The sequence below is a fragment of the Dermacentor albipictus genome, chromosome 5 (assembly GCF_038994185.2).
Source record: "Dermacentor albipictus isolate Rhodes 1998 colony chromosome 5, USDA_Dalb.pri_finalv2, whole genome shotgun sequence".
In the NCBI taxonomy this organism is placed as follows: Eukaryota; Metazoa; Arthropoda; class Arachnida; order Ixodida; family Ixodidae; genus Dermacentor; species Dermacentor albipictus.
Genome location: NC_091825.1, coordinates 3,194,310 through 3,214,423, shown reverse-complemented (window position 1 = coordinate 3,214,423; position 20,114 = coordinate 3,194,310). Strand labels below are relative to the sequence as shown.

The following is a 20,114-nucleotide window of genomic DNA, read 5'->3' as shown; positions in this document are numbered from 1 at the left end:
CCACTCATTGTACCTGATAACCAAAGATGCTCTTGACATTGTGAATTTACTCTTTTCCATTTGGATCCCTGATGGATGAGCATTCCGACTCCCCCTCCCTTTCTTTCCGACTTAGTTCTGTTGCACCCTTCCCATACATAATTCTCAATAACTGGCGGCTCTTCTGAGTCTCTAAGGTGCGTTTCTGTAACCGCATACACCCCTATTTGTTCTCTATGTAACTGCTCCTCAATCTCTGCCCACTTTTCCTTTCTTCTGCCACCCTGCATGTTTATGTAGCCTATTGCATGGCGAGCTCTTGTTCTTGCTTTCCTCCTTTTTTCTCTTATCGACGGCGATGCTCTTCTGATGTTCCTCTAGGGGACCTTCTTTATTACTACCTACTCTGACCTCCTGAGCGCCCGCGGGCCCCCTAATAAAGCAACAGCGCGACCCCCAAGTCGCCAGCCCACTTCTCGTGCTAGCCTGTAATTGAAGTGGATCCCATCTCGTTTAAAACCACCACAATTTCTCACTTCCCTGTTTACTTCGACAACCTCGAAGCCTTTCTCTCGGCTCATTTTCCATATTGCCTCATTGGCAGCCATTACGGCTCTTTGTACGTGACTGTCACGCACAGGCACCTCCGGCACCGTGCACACCACGATCTGCACCTGAGGGGATAGCTCGCGCAAGTCGTCCACCCCCTTCGCCAAGCGCTGGGCTAGTCCTGGCCCTTTCCTGTTCAGGACGTCATTTAGCCCACCTGCTACTACGACAAGGTTGCGCACGTGGGCATTTTCCGTGAGCTTTTCTTTTGCTCGCTCCATGACAGAACCCAGTGTCTGCCCTGGAAATGTCCCTACCGCCACTCTTTTGTCGCCTTTCACCCTCTCCACAATTGCTTTTGAGCACCCAGCCATGTTTGAGTCGCCAGCGATAATCACCCTTTCACTCTCTCCTACCTCTCCCTGCTTCCCGGCTTCCTGTGGCTGCAGCGACGCCTCACTCGGGGCGTGTTGCGCTGCTTCGCTATAGCTACGCCGATTCACCGGCGGCGAGCTGGCGACCGCTTGCTTTGGCTCCCTGCCTCCCACTTCGCCCTCGCTTTGGTGTCCTGACCCGACATTATCCGCTGCCCGAGTCTCAAGAGCGTCGAGCCGCCTTTGCAGTTCGGCGCTCCTTTCTTTCGCCTCCCCAAGCTCGGCCACAGTCCTCACCAACTGCGCGGCCTGGGCCGCCTCCACCTTGACGAAATTTTCAACCTTCGCCTGCAGTGCTACCCGCTTCTCCTGCTCCTCCCTCATGGACGGACTGGCTCACTCCACCACCCCATGCAACTAACATTCTCCTGCCGGTGCTTATCCAGCACGTCAGAGACGTGTTCGGTGAGGACTGGTAGCTGACCGACCAGGGTTGAGCGCCGGACGCTGGCGTAAAATAAACGTTTTCTCTCTCTCTCTCCCTCAGGTTTGCCTTAAGCTCTTCAAACTTAGCCGCCCAATTCACTTCCAGTTTTTGGACGGCTTCCCTGACGCCCTCGCACGACCTGCACGTGAAGCTAGACCCCACCGCTTCTGCTAAATTCTGGAATTCAGTCTCGTCGAGGAAGCACCAGCGCAGGCACTCGTCGCACAGCACTTGCTCCCCGTCCCCCGCGGCCTTCACGTTTTTCGATTTCATCGCTTGCTCGGGTCCCTAGGCCCAACGAGCAAGTTAGCCGAATCACTCACGCAAACCCGACCTCGACTGCTATCCCAAACAAAAACAAAGAATTATCACTCCCTACTCCATGTAAGAATCCGAAGAGCTAGCTGAAAGAACTACCCCCTAGGCCTAACGGGGGAGCCGCCAGACCTAGACAAAGCCGGTACGTTTCCTACTCCTACCAAAAATTCAAAATTTGCGCCCCTACTCCATGCAAAAGAAAACACTTCAAAACACTAGCTAATAAAGATAAAAGAGTACTTACCCAGACAACACAAAACATCCTCAGGATGTCCTCAAATGGTCAAAATGTCCTCATCCCGTAGCGGACGAACTGAGGACATCCCTAGCACGACCTGGCATCTTGTTCCAGAAAATGTACCTTATAGAACATCCTCAGGAAGTCCCGAAAAGAGCCTACATTTTTATCCCGAAAATGTGCGAGATAGGACGTCCTCTGGAAGTCCTGAAAAGAGCCTACATTTTTATCCCGAAAATGTGCGTGATAGGACGTCCTCTGGAAGTCCTGAAAAGAGCCTACATTATTAACCAGAAAATTATAAATGAATTATATATATATAGCATATTCATTGTCAATTAGTGATAGTGACAGAAGTTCACGTGCCTGCGGCAACGAACGATATGTATGCTAACCATCGTTTATATGCCATGAAATGTGCATGCCGGCATAAATCTGTCTTGGAATTAAGAATAAGGCAATTGAATAAATCTTTAATTAATAATATATATATATATATATGTATATATATATATATATATATATATATATATATATATATATATATATATATATAAGCGTATATCTGATATAGATGGTGTCTGTAGCCTCTAGACGTGCGCTAGGCAGGTGCAGGTGGAACATCCATCCGCCCTTGCTGCTTAGCCGCTGTGTGGAAAATGGCGAACTGCACCTCTCTTTTGATGCTGTAGGCATTCTTCGGCTAAGCTTCCCCCGAAATATGCCTATCTGTTCGTCTTTAACACATATCTACGCGCTCCGTAGGAATACATGGGGTAACGTAACGCGCCATACGTGGGCTGAACCCGGTGTTAGCGCAATACCAGGCCGACCAAGGCAGCGGAGGTGAGTGGCCGATTTCGGTGGTAGTGCAATACCTCGAAAACCCACAGTTTAGCTGCAGCAGGCTTAAACCTATGCAAATTTCCAAGGCAAGAATGCTGAAACTTATACTAAAATGTAGGTAGCAATTAAGCTTGATTGGACGCCCCAGAAAAAGACTGATCCCACGCCTTCATAACCGCTATAGCCACTGTTCCCCCACGAGGCTGCAAATAGTTCGTACTTCAAACTTTCCCTGTTACCTAAATGACATGGTAATCAAAAAAACTAAATTATAAGCGCGTAATTTTGGACGTTTTCACTCGTATGCTATAGTGGAATGGTGAAAACCAAATTTTTTATTGAGCTGAAATAAAACGCATGCTTCGCAGCAACTATTTATTGTCAAGTTTAAGTCGGCAGTGAAATCTCATGAGTAAAACGGGGTCAGCAGTAAAATGAACTGTACCGCAGACTTTTGAGGATTGAAGTGCTCAGACTTCATATACTTTGTTCATTTCTGTTGCACACCTTATCGCTTCCTCCGATGAAAAGCCTCTTCAAGAACAGCAGACGCTCTGGAGGTATTAAGCACGACGCCATTTTGAAAAGGTGACATTGGCAGGCGGAGTAACACAACCCCGCGCGAGCCGTACGTGTGTTCGTTGCCAACTGCTGTTTTTTTTTTAAAGTTATATATACCATACAAATTTCTCAGGGGAGTTTTTCTTACGTTTTTTCGCTCCCAAACATCCTTTCTCTCATATTTTTTTAGGCTGTGCTTCAGTGGCTTGCTTGCACGAAGAACCGGTACACATGGCGCAGACTAGTGCAGGCTCTCAACAAAAGGGAATCTCGGAGGGTTCCGGCACTTGTTGTGCATAAAAACAAGGCCTTTGAGATTGGCTAATGCTGGCAACGTTGTGCATGCAACAAAGTCAAGTCATGGTCAAGTCACGTCCAAGCAGAAGGCCAGTCAGCCGTCAGCGTTTCGCGCGTTTTCTGTATTTACCGCAGCAGAGTTTGCAGCGACCTCCGTTGTGGTATTTTGTTCCTCGGAGGCATGCCCTCGGAATCGGAAAAAGGAGGTGAGTGCATTTTATTTGTTAGTGAAATAAAAACCTTAAGCGGAGTAGTTTGTTGCGGTATTCTAGGGACGACTACTTGTTCACGCTTAGCGCCAAGTAGTACTGTACCCTTGTACACCATGTCGGCGAGTGACCGATGGTTTCGCCGCTTGAGGAACCGAAGAGTAGATGAATTCTTTATGATCCTAAATCCATCGCAAACTGGAACTAATAGCGAGCAGAATAATGTGCACCCATCTGGCTCTGGAGAGAGCACTTGGCGCAATCAACTTGACGCTGCTAGTGGGAGCTCATTGTTCAGCGATGTTGCATCGGAATCCGACCAACGTGAGCGGCCCAGCATCGAGCACGACGCCGTGTTCTGCAGCAGTAGTTCGGATTCTGAGTGCCTACAGGAGCAAATGAAGCAAACGAATGTGCATCAAGAAGAGCAACCTGAGGTAGACGATGTCGCGCCGTTAAGCGACCAATTACAAGCATGGGCCATTCAGTACGGCTGTTCCCACAGCTCAGTTACTGCCCTTTTGAGAATCTTGCGTGGTCATGAATGTTTTTCTTGTCTTCCACGATCAGCAAGAACGCTGCTAGAAACGCCCAGAAAGTCATTAAACATAGTCAACATAGCTGGAGGGCGGTACTGCCACTTTGGTATCGTGCAACCTCTTCGTGAACTGCTAGATATAGCAAAGGATGTACCATTGGAGCTTGCTCTCAATTTTCACGTTGATGGGCTCCCTCTGGCAAAGAGCTCGAGAAAACAATTTTGGACAATACTTTGTCATGTAAAGAAAATCGAATCTCATGACCCTTTTGTTGTGGGTGTCTTCTTTGGCGAAAAAAAACCAGATGATGCAAATGAGTTTCTCCGTCAGTTTGTTGATGAAGTTAAGGAAATCATTAGCTCTGGCATCTGTTTTGGTGCACAGGTTATACCTATCAGAATAAATGCCATCATCTGCGATGCACCTGCACGAGCATTTATCCTGAGTGTAAGAAACCACACTGGGTACTACAGCTGTACAAAATGCACTGTGAAAGGCCTCTACAGTGAAGGGAGAGTGTGCTTTCCGGCAAAAACTGCGAATCTGCGCACTAACACCACATTTCGAGGCCAATTTCAAGAGCAACACCATGTTGGCAATACAGTTCTTGAGGAGTTGCCACTTGACTTGGTCAAAGACGTGCCACTGGATTATATGCATCTTGTGTGTCTAGGGGTGCGATCTTGTACGCGTTCCAAAATAGAACGGAGGCGGTCCGTTCCACCGAGCCGCACACGCTTGGTCAGTTTGAACGGTGTCGAACGCCATGACGTCAATTGTGAAGTGATATCTGCTGTCAATCATTCCGTGTTGTCTGCTATCGGACGAACGCAACGGAACGGACCGCCAATTTCGCGACGGAAAGAACGGACCGCCTCCGTTCGAGTTTGGAACGCCTACAAGATCGCACCCTAGGAGTCATGCGAAAACTGCTTCTGTTGTGGTTTCGAGGTCCCAAGCAGATTAGACAAGGGGCTTTTGCACAATATCGCATTTCAGCCAAGCAAACAGAGCTTTCTCTTTTTGTACCATCTGACTTCAATCGACGTCCAAGAGGTCTACATGACATAGATCGCTGGAAAGCAACAGAATTCAGGTTTTTTTTGTTCTATAGTGGGCCACTGGTGTTGTTTTCTGTAGTGCCTCAAGGGATGTATGAAAACTTTCTGTGTCTTCATGTAGCAATAACCATACTTGCATCACAAAGTGCAGTAGCTGCCGAGCTTGACTATGCTGAGGAGGTTTTGAAGTTATTTGTGAGAGGCTTTGCAGAAATATATGGGCAGCACCGTGTATCCCATAATGTACATGGGCTATGCCACCTTGCAGATGATGCAAGACATTTGGGGCCACTGGACTCATGGAGTGCATTTCCATTTGAGAGCCACATGGGCACCATCAAGAAGCTTCTGAGAAAGCCGCAGCACCCACTGGAGCAACTGTCAAACAGAATTGCTGAAACAAAGAAGCTTCAGTGCAGAAAAAAAATGACTGTAAGCAGTTCCCCTCTGCTCACTGTACAACATCAAGATGGGCCTCTTGTGCCTTTTTGCCAAGGGCCACAGTTCAAAAAAGTGACGTTTCCGGAAGGAATTGTCTTAGACACTAGTAGGAGGAATAACTGCTGCAAGCTCCTTGATGGAAGTGTAGTTGTGGTGGAGAACTTTGCCCATAATGCACAAGGTATGCCATACATAATTGGAAGGAAGTTCCTGAAGAAAGATGACGTATATTTGACACCCTGTCCCTCATCAGCACTGGGAATATTGATTGTGTCCAAGCCTTCCTTGCTGCGGTGTTGGCCTCTGACATGGGTCTCGGAAAAATGCATGCGAGTTCCATTCAAAAAGAAGCTGGTTGTATTTCCTCTTGTGCATCTGAAGATGTAAATGATGAAGAAACTCCTGTATGTAGAATTGTACAATACGTATATTGTTTTTCTTTAAGGTGATCAATATGCAGTCGTCAAGTTTCCAGAGGAAGGAAACTCTGTGGCTCTTGTACATACCAAGTGGCTGCATGGCGATGTCTGCTTGTGGCCACAGGATTCCAAGAATGTTTCGTATTTAGCCAAATGTGGAGCCTCTCCATCCTCCAACTGGCAAGTCGTGCCATGTGTGCCCATAGACACATTCAGTAAGTTTTATATTTCTCTTCTAATTCTTTTGTAGCATGTCTCATAACATAGTAATCATGTTCATTTTGGCAATGTACTTGAAATTGCAGTGTGTGCACACATCTCTGAACTAAAAAGTAACTTTAGAAAGATCTGCTTTGGTGGCACAACTGTAGATTTTACATGGTTACTAGGTGACAATCACTTTTTCATTCAGAAATGAAAGCTCATATACGCACTGGCGCAACAATTTGTTTAAGGTTGCATGGTAACTCTAGATCTCGTAACATTATTAGGAAACTTATCTAAAATTACATTCAGTTGAAGAATTGGGGCAATGCTTGAATTTATGCTCATTATTATTTTTCACTTTCCGTAGGAACATATGATGCAGCGCGACAAAAGCTCAAGCAAGCTGAAGATGGGTCAGACTTGGGGAGTGAAGTGGACCTAGGACGGGGCAAAAGAAAAAAGCAACGAAGAGCCCTTAGCTCAAGTCCGGAAAGTGTGCAGCGACTACCACTTCCACCGCCCTCTATGATGAAAAGTATGTTTACTATTTGTTTTTCACACTAGCAAGCTTTGTTCACTATATTCCTCGTATTAATTTTTCTATGCCACATAATTTTTCCCATTAAATGGTAAGTAGGCCTGCACCTTCAAAGAAAACACATGTGGGTTTCCCTGGCAGGTGGGCAGTGACCTGCCATTTTGAAAATTCACCTCTACATTGTAAATTTTTATACAGCTCTGTAAAATGAAGCTCTCTGCTTTCACTAGAAACTGGCGACATCTGAGCTTTGAAATCACATTGCATGTGGTTGGTACACTAAGGAATTGTAGCTTGTTTCTCGAATCCTTTCAATGTCGTTTTTTCAATTTTAGAAGCACAGAAGAGGGATGGGAGACGTATTCACAAGCAGTCATCACATGCATCAACATCTAGGGCTAATGATCCCAATGTTTGCAGTAAGTCTGTGCCTTTTGATAATATAAGGAATGCATGTTAAGAATGCTGTCATTGCAAAAAATTGAATATTGAGAAGGAACTGCTCCAAGATGATGTCTGGCAATGGCACAATAATCTTTACAAATCTACTGGTAGCATAGCATGTTATAGAAAAACAGTCAGCATAGGATGGAGCATATAAATAATTGACAGGGCATGTTTCCACTATGGCTTGTACCTGAAGCTGTTGCAAAAGTGGAACATAAAGCAGTTTCTAATGGCATTTTAACGACCGTGCATTTTGATGTACAAAGTAAAATTGAGACAAGATTGACTGAGGATTGTCGACCAGTGTCTTATTTCTGGACACTGACTTTTTTTTGGTTTACAAGAGCCCTTTCCTTTGGCACTTCCAGTTTCTTTAGAACACTCAAACCTATCAGTCAGTGTTAGAGACAACCCGTCATGGTAGCTCAGTGGCTGTAGCATTGTGCTGCTCAGCACGAGGTCACAGGTTTCACCCTGGCTTCGGTGGCTTTCTGTTGCATCATAAGAGCACCATGTTGTCAACATTAACTTCGAATCCCTCGCTACGGTGTGCTCCAAAACCACGTCACAGATGTGGCATGCAAAACCCCAGTTACATTTTTTTTAGTCTTAGACACAAGCTCTTGTACTTTGTGTACTTTCTTGATGATGGTCGAATAAGTTATCTTTACTGATTTTCCTTATGATTTGCTTGCTACATTATTTGATGCTTGTCAGTCATTCACATGAGTCGGTTTGTTTCCTCTCCTTTATTTAGGTGATCAAGGCGCAGTGCAATGTGCACAAATGTGTGCTAGCGAGACTTCAGAATCTGAGGGTGAGGCGGAGTCTGGAGGTGAACAAGATGCAATGCAAGAATCATCAGGCATTAAAAGATCGTTCACAGCTCACTCTTTGATGAAAAGTATGTAATCTAGCATTGTCTGTTTTCTTTCTTACAGAACCTCTTGAAGTTGTAGCCAAAATGTGTAAAACGTTGTCTTGTAACACACCTGGCTTCCTTTCACAAGCACTACTCAGCAGTAACACACCTTAAAGGCCTGCTGGTGAACATGATTATGTATTTTTCTTTTTTTGTCGTGCGAAAGAGCAAGCCAAATGGGAAATACACAGTGCAACAATGAGAAGTGGCATTCAAGTCAGTCTGTTGCACCTATTTCAGATGATGGTAAGCATTTAAGAATTCATATTAAGCCACAGGTTTCATGTGTTAGAGGATTGAGTAATCTTCCAAGTTGTCTAGAGTCATGCATTCAGAGTGAACGGAGCAAATTGTAAGCAAGACAGTGATGCAAACCATGGTCTAGATGCTCTAGGAAGGCCCTGTACAACCTTTAAGGAAACTTGAGCTACATCAATAGATTATTTTTCTAGATGTTCATAATTGCTTTCCATGTGTAAATATATGAATTTGTTGCTTAGAAATTTTGTCCACTTTAGATGGACTATTAGGTTTAATAAACAGAACTGTGATATCATTTTTTATTTCTGAGTTACAAAAAACATCATAGTTTCATTTCTGAGAATTTGCGTTTTTTGTGAATTTTTATTTAACAAATTGACAAATAAAAATTCGCAACAGTCACTAGATCCTTTTTCTTTTCGATGTAACAAACCTCATCAAATTTGGTGCAGTGGTTTCCGAGAAAATCGATTTCTCCTTTCCCAGGTATTTAGATAGGAGCCTTCGAGCTAAGCTTCCTCTTAAGGGAGCTAGTTGCTCTTTGGGGCTCGGATTAATGTTACTATGGCCTAGAGCACCATTTGTGTACTCCGTTAACTTGTTGACTGCTGCTTATTGACTAGTGTATGAACGTCAACATATTTTGTTTGATGCGATAAAGTCGCAGTGTAGACCAGATGCCCAAGCAGGAAGTTTGCTCCCTTTTGGTTTACTTTGGGCAGAGGAGCTGTGCAATAACCAGAAATGTTTTGGACTGCATTGTGTGCAGTAATGGTAGTGTTGCACAGCACACTTTCCATCATTACCGAATTTCTTGGTTGTGATTGGCTCTTGTGATTGGCTCCTTCCTGCAATATTGCGGGAGGGAGTCAATTGTGGTTGAGAATTTCTATCAGGATCGGGCTCAAGTCATAATAAAAAGTGGCCGTGTGACACCGATGCAACATCAGAGCCTTTCCTCATTTTTCATGATGTTAACACGAAACATGATTGGCACTGCGACTTTAACAATACAGTACCACCTCTTTTTACACATGGTGCCATTATAATTGGTAGCACGGCAATTCCTGATTGAAATATTTGCTGCATTTCAGTAAGGAAAATGGTTTGGCAAATTTAATCGGATTTCCCTATGAAAAAAACTTGCCTGTGCTACCTTTTGACACTGTTTTTCGCATAGCTTATAGATGTAGTGCCACCACTGTGCGGGTTTTGACTAAAAGTGGACAGAATGCTTGGCAGAGCAATGCTTTTGGGTTCCCAGAGCCCAACCAATGAACTCAATATAGCAAAGGGGCACTAAAGAAGCTTATTAAATTCTATTTTTTTATTGATGCTCTTTTAATAGCAAAACAACCACTCTTGTGGGCTTGGCAAGAATGAAGGATGGGTGACTATACTGTGCTGAAGTTCCACACCAGTCAACTGATTTTGACAGTTGGCTACGAGCTAGTTATTTGTTTATCAATGAAGGACTGCATCACACTAAACAAACCAAACGAAACCTGACAACTGCATGAATATTAACTGATCAGCCAGAGTGTCCTCACACATTTTCTTCGTGAATTTCAGGCATTAAGCAGGTCATCAGGCTTCTACAAACGGTAATCTTGAGAGTCGAGCACCTGGGAAGCCAACTAGACGTAATAAAAGCAAAGCTTTGTGACCAACAACTGCATCCTGAAGCAGATTTGTTAGAAAAACCATTTTGTGACATCACGGAGTTCGAACTGTTTGATCAAGGCCTCACAGAAAGTGATGCAATGAAGTCAAAGTTGGTAAGTGTTTTTAGTGGAGTATTGTTATACACGAATTTGATAAGCGTGAGGTTGACTGACATATCTCACGGTAAACTTTTCCAGGTTTCTATGTATGAAATAAGCAAGTATCCTTGCTTGTATATGTAGAAGGTTTTATGTGCGCTGCAGTTCTTAATTCCAGGTAGAAAAACGTTTTTTTTTTCTTCATGTACCCAAAGGCCCTTTTACAGGCATTACATAGGGGGTTACATATTACATAACATCACGGGGAATAAATAATGAAAATATACAAGCGTGAAATGTACCTGGCTTTTTGGACTTAAAAAACGAAATGTAATGTATAATAGCCATATCTTAAGGGACTAATTTTGTGAACAGTGTACTTGTATATTCCTCAGATCCAACGTAACACAGTACCTTTCAAAGTCAGTATTTATGTCAACTGGTCTTTTGCAAACCTGAAAATGGCTGTTTCCTTGAACAGATAGTGTGAGCAATTACTCATATCAGCAACTCGTGTGCGTGGACAATGAGCCCATTTCTACAGTTTTCTAGTGGCATTACCACTAGAAAGCTTCTACATGCCACTATGTATTTGCATGACTACATATCTAGTGGCATTTAAAATGTACTGCACATTCATAATTTTTGTCATTGATGGTACAGCAGTACATAATGTACAAAGTTTCAATCTTCTGAAAAGCTGGTTGCTACAAAAGGATTACACGCTTGACATATGCTGCCATCTGCACTCGGTTTTCCATTACACCAAATATATTAGCCTATAAAAGTTACTCAATCAATCAATCAATCACTTCCGGTTTATTTATGTGAAGGATGAAAGTTGTCCATGGGTGTGGACAGTCAGACTGAAAAGGGTATAGCAATGATGTTAAAGGTTAAAGACTACTACTTTGCCTGTCATTTGGAATTGCATTGAACTTTTTTGTGAGATACTAAGCGCTGACCTCTGAGGTATAAAACACCGATGAAAACATAGTGCCATGCTAGAAACTTGTAGCATGTTTGGTATAAGATGTAAATCTTGTTTAGGATTCTTTATGCTTTAAAATCTGCAATCATGTTTTATTGAACCTTGCACTGCAGCCTGAAACTCGCTTTCACTCAGTGGGTGGCTTGAAAATTCACCTGCTATAAAAAATTGCTTAGTGTTCTTTGAAATGTTGGTATTCCTGTAATGGTATAAAACCTTGTAAATTCCAGGTACGGGAACTCGCTGCCTTAGGAGGAAGAAATGTTAGTTTGTCTACGCGTCGCATTCTTGAAGCCCTGATGACCCAGGAAGTGGCTGTTCAATATAGTTGGCTCGCACAAAAAGGAAAGAAGTTCTTGTCGTTGACAACCTGCGACTTAATATATAGTAAGTACACTTCAGTATCCCGTTTCTGCTTTTGGCAAGTTTCTTCCCCTTCACCCTGCAGGGAAATGGACTTCTAGCGTTAAACTACACACATAATGTAGCTATCAGCAGGTTGCTGTGGTGCACCAGGATAGTTTTCTAAGGCCCTTCAACGCCTTACACCTTTAAGGAGTACTTCTGCTATTGACTTATAATCATTTTTTAATTTTGTCTCGACAAGAACTGCGTGTGCACATTGCTTGAATACCAAATAAGCTCACATTAAAGAGAGCATGTGTACGATTGAGCCACTTTCTGTGAAGAACCACATAGGTGCATCATGCGTGATATAAATTGAACAAGTGCTACCTGTTGGCTGATAATATAATCAGGAGGGCTACACTGGGTGCACACAACACCTTCAAAGGCCATGTGTGGTTTCTAGCCACATGTCTGAAACATGCAAGTTGTGAAGTTTGAATCTTTCTCCACTATTAAGCCGACACTATTTGCTCTTGCTATATAAAATATTTCATCACTGGCCTGCTCATAAACCTTTGCCTCCCATCATGGCCAGATAAGTAACATAACTGAATTAAATGTATATTCTGGAATATTTTTTATTGACAGCTAATATACAGCATTAAATTGTGTAAACTAAACTGCAAGCCACTCATCTTTTGTTACCCTTTCTGTTACGACCCTGCTCTCTTTTATGCCATGACTGACTGTCAAGATAACTACAGAGCATCTCCTTATTGTTGCAGAAAGTGTTAAGTGCACATTTGAAACTGTAAAAAGAAGTGAAGTTGAGGACGTTGTAAAAACGTGGCTCAGACATGCTGGGGAGAAGCTTAGAAAGAATAACAAACAGTCTGAAAAAGTCACAGGTGAGTATTTCTTCTGATAGGTTCTCGTAATTATTAAATTTAGGTTTCCACCTAATAACATTTAACTATTAAACATAATTCAAAGGTTTTCCTGCAGCTGATCTGATAAGTGCTTAAAAATACAATCTGAATCATGATTATGTTGGGCAGTTTAACATTATTTAGTGGGATAAGCATCCAGGCTACAGGTTTTTTTATGCTGGTACTCTTCTGTTTGCATGAAGTGTCCACTTGCCGTATTTATTCGAGGAGAAGGCGGGGCATTTTTTCTGAAATCCTCAGTCTAGAAGTTACCCCTTACCTTATATGCGACGCTGATAGATTAAGTGACTTATTCAATATGGCGGTAGCGGTGCCACATCTCTGGTGATCCTAATTTTAGACATCAGCGAGAGGTGTAGCAACTAATAAGCTTTGGCAGGTGAGCCAGTATGGTATTCTGTGCGTACATTCCATACTTAGTATTTGAAAATAAAATTTAATAATGAAGATGAAGTGTGGGTTTATGTGAATTTCTCCTTCAAATGTGGCTTCTGTGGCAGCACGCACCACACTGCTAGGATACTACACCATAAGGCAACATCCGCATATAATCCCAACTGGTCATTCAGTTTATTCTGCTAACTTTCACCGCCGACACCTCAGGAGTAAGATGAGGCGCTGTGCTTTTTGGTATTTCTAGCGAATGCCGATGGGTCTCAATAATTCGTCGGCTACTGTATGTCACCTTATATTATTGTTCATACTAGTTTTTTTTTCTTGGGTGCCCCAACTGCACCCTCACCTTATAATCGAATAAGTATGGTATATGCTTAGAACTACAGAAAGTTGAACTAGTTAGTTTGGTAGGGGTTCGTTGTGACAGAAGGTAAGGCATAGACGAACACACAAGAAGAGAACCAGAAAACTCAAACGGCACTTGTGTTGTCTGGTTCTCTTGTGTTTTGTATCTCCACGCCTTGCCTTCTCTCACGAAGGTATATGCCTTTACTTCCTCCTCATTGAGAGTTAATTTCTGAAATCTCCCTTTTAATTGAAGAGTACACCTTGAATTGCCAAGTTAAGTTACTGGCATGTCTTTTCACTTGCTTCCCTTGTTTCTCTTGTAAAAGTAAGTCAGAGACGCTGAATCTGTGATTCATTGTGTGTCTTTTCTAGAGCTGCTGGAGTGACAACGCAGGCCTCACTGAAGTGCAGCATGTTTCAACCACAGCAAGGAGGACTTTTTTTCCACATTTTGCTGTTTTAACGATAATTTCGTCATTATAATACTCATTTTTACTTTTCCGTTTTTTAATATTTAAAGATTGTATTTTAATTCCTCATTTTCTAGTCATTTTTAGTCAGTTACAGTTTATTACTCATTTTTGCATTGCTGTAGCAGGAAGACAATTTTTTCGTGCATTAAGAGTGATGCCTTATGTATTCATGTTTTTTATAATAAATTTTATATTTAAGCTTTTGCGAGCCTTTCTTTTTGCAAAAAGAAGTATGTTACGCATTGCGTTGTGATGTGTACATGAGATATTTGAAGAGTAGATCAGCAGTGATATTTACACGAATGATTCCATGGTACAACACCACCATATCACATTCATGGATTCTTTAGAAGTGGACGTGAGCACGTCTTGGAAACATGCCTTAGTGGTCCGGAGATGGTCCTGGCAGAATGTCAAAAGAATGTTCACAGTATGCGATTTGGGGAAAGAAATGGATTTGGGTCGGCAGTGACATTTACACATGTAATTCCATTGTACAGCACCAGTATGTAATCACATTCACGGCTTATTTAAATGTGCATAGGCACATCCTGGAAAGGTACTGGAATGGTCCAGAGATGATCCTGGCATTATGTCCAAAGAATGTTCACAGTATGTTCTTTGGACGGACAAATGGATCCAAGTAGGATCAGTTGAGGACATTTTAGGATGGCCTGAGGATGTTCAAATATCCGCGATTCCACATCCTGCGGACAACCTCAGGATGTCTTTGCGTTGTCTGGGTAGCTACGAGCGAAGTCGCTGAAGCCTCGTCCACAGGAGCGTCCGCGAGCCACGACCAACCACTACGGGCTAGGCTTCGCAGCGCCCCCTAATGTTGATTTGAGTTGCGAATAACGCATAGAGTTTCCTACAAAGGAAACTCTATGCTATAACGCTTACGCCCCCTTTCCACTCCTACGACCGGGTCGCAGGAACGGTGGCCTAATTCTTTTATTGTAGTGAATAAAACGTTTACAGTATAACATTATTGACTTCTCTTGATTATAAGCAAATAATATGTATGTTTACTCATTTAAAAACGTTAGTTGGCCGCCGTTCCTGCGACCCGGTCGTAGGAGTGGAAAGGGGGGGTAACCGTTATAGTGCCCTGGTCGTTCGAACGATTAGGGCCCGAAAGCGTTAGGAAAGTGTCTGCGTTCACCCGGTCGACGGAACGCAGGCGTTAGGTTCACCCAAACGTCACATCCGGGATCTCGCATTCATTCTTTGTTTTTCGCGTCCGTGATGTCACATCCGTCTTTGGTTTTGGCGGCAGAATGGCAAGCTCAAAGGTGAGCTACGCTCAAACAACTGGACAAAGATGTGGATCGTTTATTTTTGGGGGCTTGTGCTAGCGTAAGCTATCGTAAGTACTTCACTTTTCCATTCGATGTGCCTCTACTATGCAAACCTACGCTTTCGGCTGCCTGATACTTCATTTCCAGGTTCCTTACCAGCTTATTTTCCTTGTGACGCATCCCGCGGACCGCCGCACCGATCAGCCAGTGCTACAGTGTACTGGTAAGAGCCTTTTTCACAATCACTTAAGCGTAACATTACCTGGTTACGGTGCTGCTACACGGCAGAATGTGTAAATGGCAGATGACCCAAGTGCGGCATGTGCGCGCACTTGTTTAGAGAAAATAAAGAGTATTCATCATTTATCTCGCAATGTAAACGCACATTCCCGACACATGGTTCAGGTCTGCCGTCCGCCGACTAAGGGCAGTAGTGAATGAAGTCGCTAAATGAGTGCTTTGCGGCGTCATTGCACGCGCGGGAAACAGCGTTCGTTTACATAGTAATATGAGCCTTTACATAGCAATATCGCTGCGCTGTCAACAGCCATTCTCTGGTAACCTTTCTCTGCAGCGTAACGCTCGAGTGCTCTGTGCAGATGTGACAAAGGTTGTGTGTGCGGTCGGTATTTGTGATTTTCTAGAAAGAAGCTGCATTACGAAGTGCATGATCAGGCTGCGTGGTCGTCCATTCTACTAGAGCGGGACAATCAATAAACGATACAAGCATGGACATACACGTGCTGTTGCCAAATGACCCTTAAGGTGGGTCCATTTAATACTGGTGATTTAATCGTGGATGAAGACTGGGGTGTTCTCTTTATGTGCTTGCTTCAAAGTAGGATAAATCGAAACTTGGCCAACAAATTTTGCTAGTGTTATAAGGTTTTGTGAGAAAGGGTGTTGTGTATTGCTTTGTAACGAGTGACTTTTAAGAGTGTGACATTGTCTCCCATCGCACGTGTATATCCCGGCTGGAAATTATGTTCATGTGCTCAACAGTGCTTCAGGAACCCTCCGAGCGCTTACACGTTGATATTACAGCCACTTGTGAATTCTGGTCCTAATGTAAGCATTAAGGTGCTTTAGCACTCATCTTAGTGATAACCTTAGAAGTTAATTCTATAGTGTATATTGTTAACTGACAAGCTGGGTCTGGTAAGTTTTACATCTTGACACTAAGAACCTGTGGCATGCGGACTGTTCTTTTGCGTTTGAGCAAAAGAACAGTGCAGGTGCCATCGTATATACATTCATTGTCATTCACACACACTATTGGAGGGACTCCAATCTACAGTAAGTACAGCGCAATCGGCGCCAGTACCAGTGGTTGCTCAATGTGTGGTTTGGAATTTACGCCAGTGCAATAATCAGTACCATCTTCAATCACGCACTGACTGGACAGCGTTATGTGAACGATATCCATGAAGGAGTGGTTGATGAGTTTCTCAGCAAAGTCCCGCTGTCACATCTTCCACTTCTGCTGTATTAGCAAGATGGGCCACCTGCATGCAACAGCAGCCAAGCACGAAACTGGTTGGGTGCTACTTTCCAAATAGATTGGAAGGCATGAGCCTGTAAATAGGCCGGCTATAGGTCACCTGACCTCTCTCCGTTAAGTTTCTTTCTTTGGGGTTATGTGAAAGATTGTGCCGGACGTCAGATTAGTTCACGGTAAGGATAATGGATGTCTGCCATAGAATTCCGGCATCGGTCATCAAGAAAGCCACTAAAGGTGTGATAAAATAGACAGTACTGCGTAGCTGCAAAAGGAGACCTATTTGAACACGTCCTCTAGGCTGATGTTCAACGGGGCTTATGAATTAATAGACAGTAAGAGCACACAGTTTTTTTTTCTGTGTGTGTGTGTGTGCTGACATTCTGATTGCCAGTTCAGCTCATAGAAGTGGTATATTTAATTTCGTGAACGCATTGGTTTTGCCTTTTCTCTACAAGTTGGTCGCTTTCCAGTGTGTTTATTTCGCTTTTATTTGTTGACACGAACCTGTTTTTGCAGCACGTATACACTTTCATGAAAAATAAAACGCTCACTTTATATTGGCTTTGGTCCGAAGCAAGTTTCTGGTGTGAAATATAACTTCGCCCGCACTCTTTCGATGCGGTGCGACCAAAGTTTGGATTTTGAAACATTCTGTGCCTATTACATTGCTCTTCACATTTCGTGTGTGGTCAGAGCTGCACTTTGGCTGAGTTATCAAGGTGCTTTTGTTATCATTTATCAGTCGGCCTTGAGAGAGAGATAAGTGTGACGTAGAGAGAAAGGAGTAGCTGCGAAGCTGCGAAACCTGCTGTTGGGGCTCCTTCCGTACCATTATCAAGGTGCTGCGCTGTCTCTTCGGGTTTGTGATAGGCAATGCAGTTACTTTCAATCAGCTTATTTGAGGGCACTGCTTTATGATGCGGGTGAGAGTTCACTCACGTGGTATTTTTCATAGTTCGTGAGGTTATTTTCCAGTCGGTAAAATTGTATGCAATTAGTATGTGGCTGAAAACACTGCAGTTAGATGTCATTTTGGGATGCCAACAAATGCCTCATTGACACTTTGAAAATTATGAGAGTACTTCTCGAGTTAGATAATTGTAATTACCAAATTAAATCTCAGTAACGAAAGAATTACTGGCTACTACTCCACTTTACTGGAAACAATATGCATTAGGTTTTCTACGAGTAACAGAACTGTTTTTTTAAATCTTAGTGCATGATAGCTGTGGAACACTCTCTCTCTTCATCCCTATACCCCTTTCCCCAGTGCAGGGTAGAAAAACGGACATACGTCTGGTTAACCTCTCTGCCTTTCCTCTCTTCTATTTCTCTCTCTCTATAGTTCACTCAGTAACCGTAATGAGGCCAAGCCACGTTCACTCGAAATCAGAATCAACAGCAGTCATGTGCGGCAGCACTTATGCTCAGACTAGCAGAAAAAAAAGAGAGAGGCTGCAGTTTTGCAGAAAGGCGAAGCAGTGTTAGTGATAGCCAAGTATGCGACAATTACACGAAGGAAGATTGCACCAGCAAGGGGACTCAGGCTGTGAAATTGAACTGTCTCCTACTATGAGGTCTTGTATATACTTAGCGCCGTCAATACATTGCTCAAGTCTTCGAGGTCAAACGAAGTTTTGACCTAGGAAGCCATCATCTGGTGCTGTGTACAGCAAGCACATGCTTCGGGCAAGGAGGGAGCCAGCACCATATCTACATCAGCAAGAACCTCGGTGCTCAAAATAAACATTTTCTGTGCAAATACCTGTCTTTTTATACTTCCAACATGAATTAATAAGTTTCTTTTGCCTTCACATGCAGGAAGGCGGAACAATCAATGAGAGCAGAATGTGCGGAGAGGAAGTCTAAGCCGAGGATGATGTCGTGGGGACAGTGGGCGATGACTGTGAATAGCACGACTGTTGAGCGATCGGCGAAGGAGACGCGGGCGGCACACATACCAATTACGGGGGCTGTTCCGCCATCGGCGACACGGACAACAAGCGTCGTGGCGGGCGTGATTATTTTTTTCAGGCGGGTACGAAAGTCCGCGCTCATTACCGACAAATGCGCCCCAGTGTCTATAAGAGCAGATACAGGAACACCGTCGACTTGCACGTCAAGAAGGTTCAGATGAGTGGGCAACGTCAGTGGAGGATTTGGCGGCGTAGGGAGCAATGCAGCGTCACCTCGAGGCGCTGCATCATTCAGTTTTCCGGCTGGGAGCGGCGTCCGAAGGGAGTCGGCGAAAAGGAGCGACGGGGCTGGGGAGAGCGAGATTGTCGTCCTTGGGGCGAAGGTGAACGAGAATAGGGGCGGTTCGGCGCAGGAGAGTCAGTGGCGGCATTATCGGAGCGTGCGGCATAAGGACGAGAAGGGCCACCCGAGGGGCGGGAATAGGCAGTATAAGCAGACCGGGTCGGGGAAGTCCAGCGACTTCGACAGTGCCGAGAAATGTGCCCGATGCGACGGCAGTGAAAACAAATGGGCTTGTCGTCAGCAGTGCGCCATTCAGCTGGGTTGCGGAAACGTGGTGGGTAAGACGATGCGGGACGGGGCGGAATCGAAGAAGCCGGATGGGTATCAGGGTGATGGGCCGAGCAGATGGTGTGAAGGCCCATGTTTTCGAACTCCTGGCGGACAACTGCCTGGATCAGGGAAACCGTGACTGCCGGTGCGTTGGTGGGGCTGGAGTCGAAGGCAGCCGGATAGGCGGCCTCAATCTCACGCCGAACGATCTTGGTAATATCGCCGGTGGTGTTGGGACGAGGAGCGTCGGCACAGGAAGAAGTCGCTGGGGTGTTGGGCAGACGGGCAAACTGCTGATCGATACGTCTGCTTTTAGCGAGTTCCAGGCGGCGGCAATCTTTGAGAACAGCATCCACCGTCGCGACGTTGTTGAATACGAGCAAGTTGAAGGCGTCATCGGCAATGCCTTTGAGGATGTGGGATACCTTGTCCGACTCAGGCATGTGTGCATCAACTTTGCGGCACAGAGCCAGGACGTCCTTAATGTACGTGACATAGGGCTCTGTTGACGTCTGCACACGGCCGGAAAGCGCCTTCTGCGCGGCAAGTTTGTGACCGTAGGGGTTGCCGAACAAGTCTCGGAGCTTTTGCTTGAACTAATCCCAACTGGTGAGCTCCTCTTCGTGCGTCCGAAACCAAACTCGAGGTGTGCCACCGAGGTAAAAGACTACGTTGGCGAGCATGATAGTGGGGTCCCACCGGTTATTGCGGCTGACGTGTTCGTAAAGGCTGAGCCAGTCCTCGACGTCTTCCCCATCTTTTGCCGAGAATACGCCAGGATCACGGGGAGCGGAGAGGGTGATGTAGGTCGTCGAAGTGGC

At 44.4% G+C, this 20,114-nt stretch overlaps 1 protein-coding gene across 3 annotated transcripts; it reads left to right on the top strand.

Annotated features, from left to right (window-relative positions):
- Positions 1-3,744: 3,744 nt before the first annotated feature.
- On the top strand, positions 3,745-14,165 carry LOC135917031 (uncharacterized). 3 transcript variants are annotated; one of them, XM_065450521.2, is made up of 9 exons: positions 3,745-3,855; positions 6,345-6,533; positions 6,893-7,060; positions 7,399-7,482; positions 8,268-8,414; positions 8,599-8,678; positions 11,678-11,834; positions 12,581-12,703; positions 13,862-14,165. In XM_065450521.2, the coding sequence occupies exons 1-9, from the start codon at positions 3,831-3,833 to the stop codon at positions 13,873-13,875; spliced, it is 987 nt and encodes a 328-aa protein (XP_065306593.2). In that variant the 5' UTR covers positions 3,745-3,830; the 3' UTR covers positions 13,876-14,165. The 3 variants fall into 3 exon arrangements, 2 of the variants coding, with proteins under 2 accessions (XP_065306593.2, XP_065306598.2); XR_011514360.1 differs by lacking the exons at positions 12,581-12,703; positions 13,862-14,165 and adding an exon at positions 10,266-10,471 and having other exon boundaries at positions 11,678-11,817; XM_065450526.2 differs by lacking the exon at positions 12,581-12,703.
- Positions 14,166-20,114: the final 5,949 nt, after the last annotated feature.

What these genes read in the sequence shown, in the direction of transcription:
- LOC135917031 (XM_065450521.2), top strand. Translation starts at nt 3,831, where the DNA reads ATGCCCTCGGAATCGGAAAAAGGAG. An exon ending in TGTGCCCATAGACACATTCA is followed by an intron (nt 6,534 to 6,892) that starts GTAAGTTTTATA and finishes CACTTTCCGTAG; the next exon opens with GAACATATGATGCAGCGCGA. An exon ending in TGCACCTATTTCAGATGATG is followed by an intron (nt 8,679 to 11,677) that starts GTAAGCATTTAA and finishes TGTAAATTCCAG; the next exon opens with GTACGGGAACTCGCTGCCTT.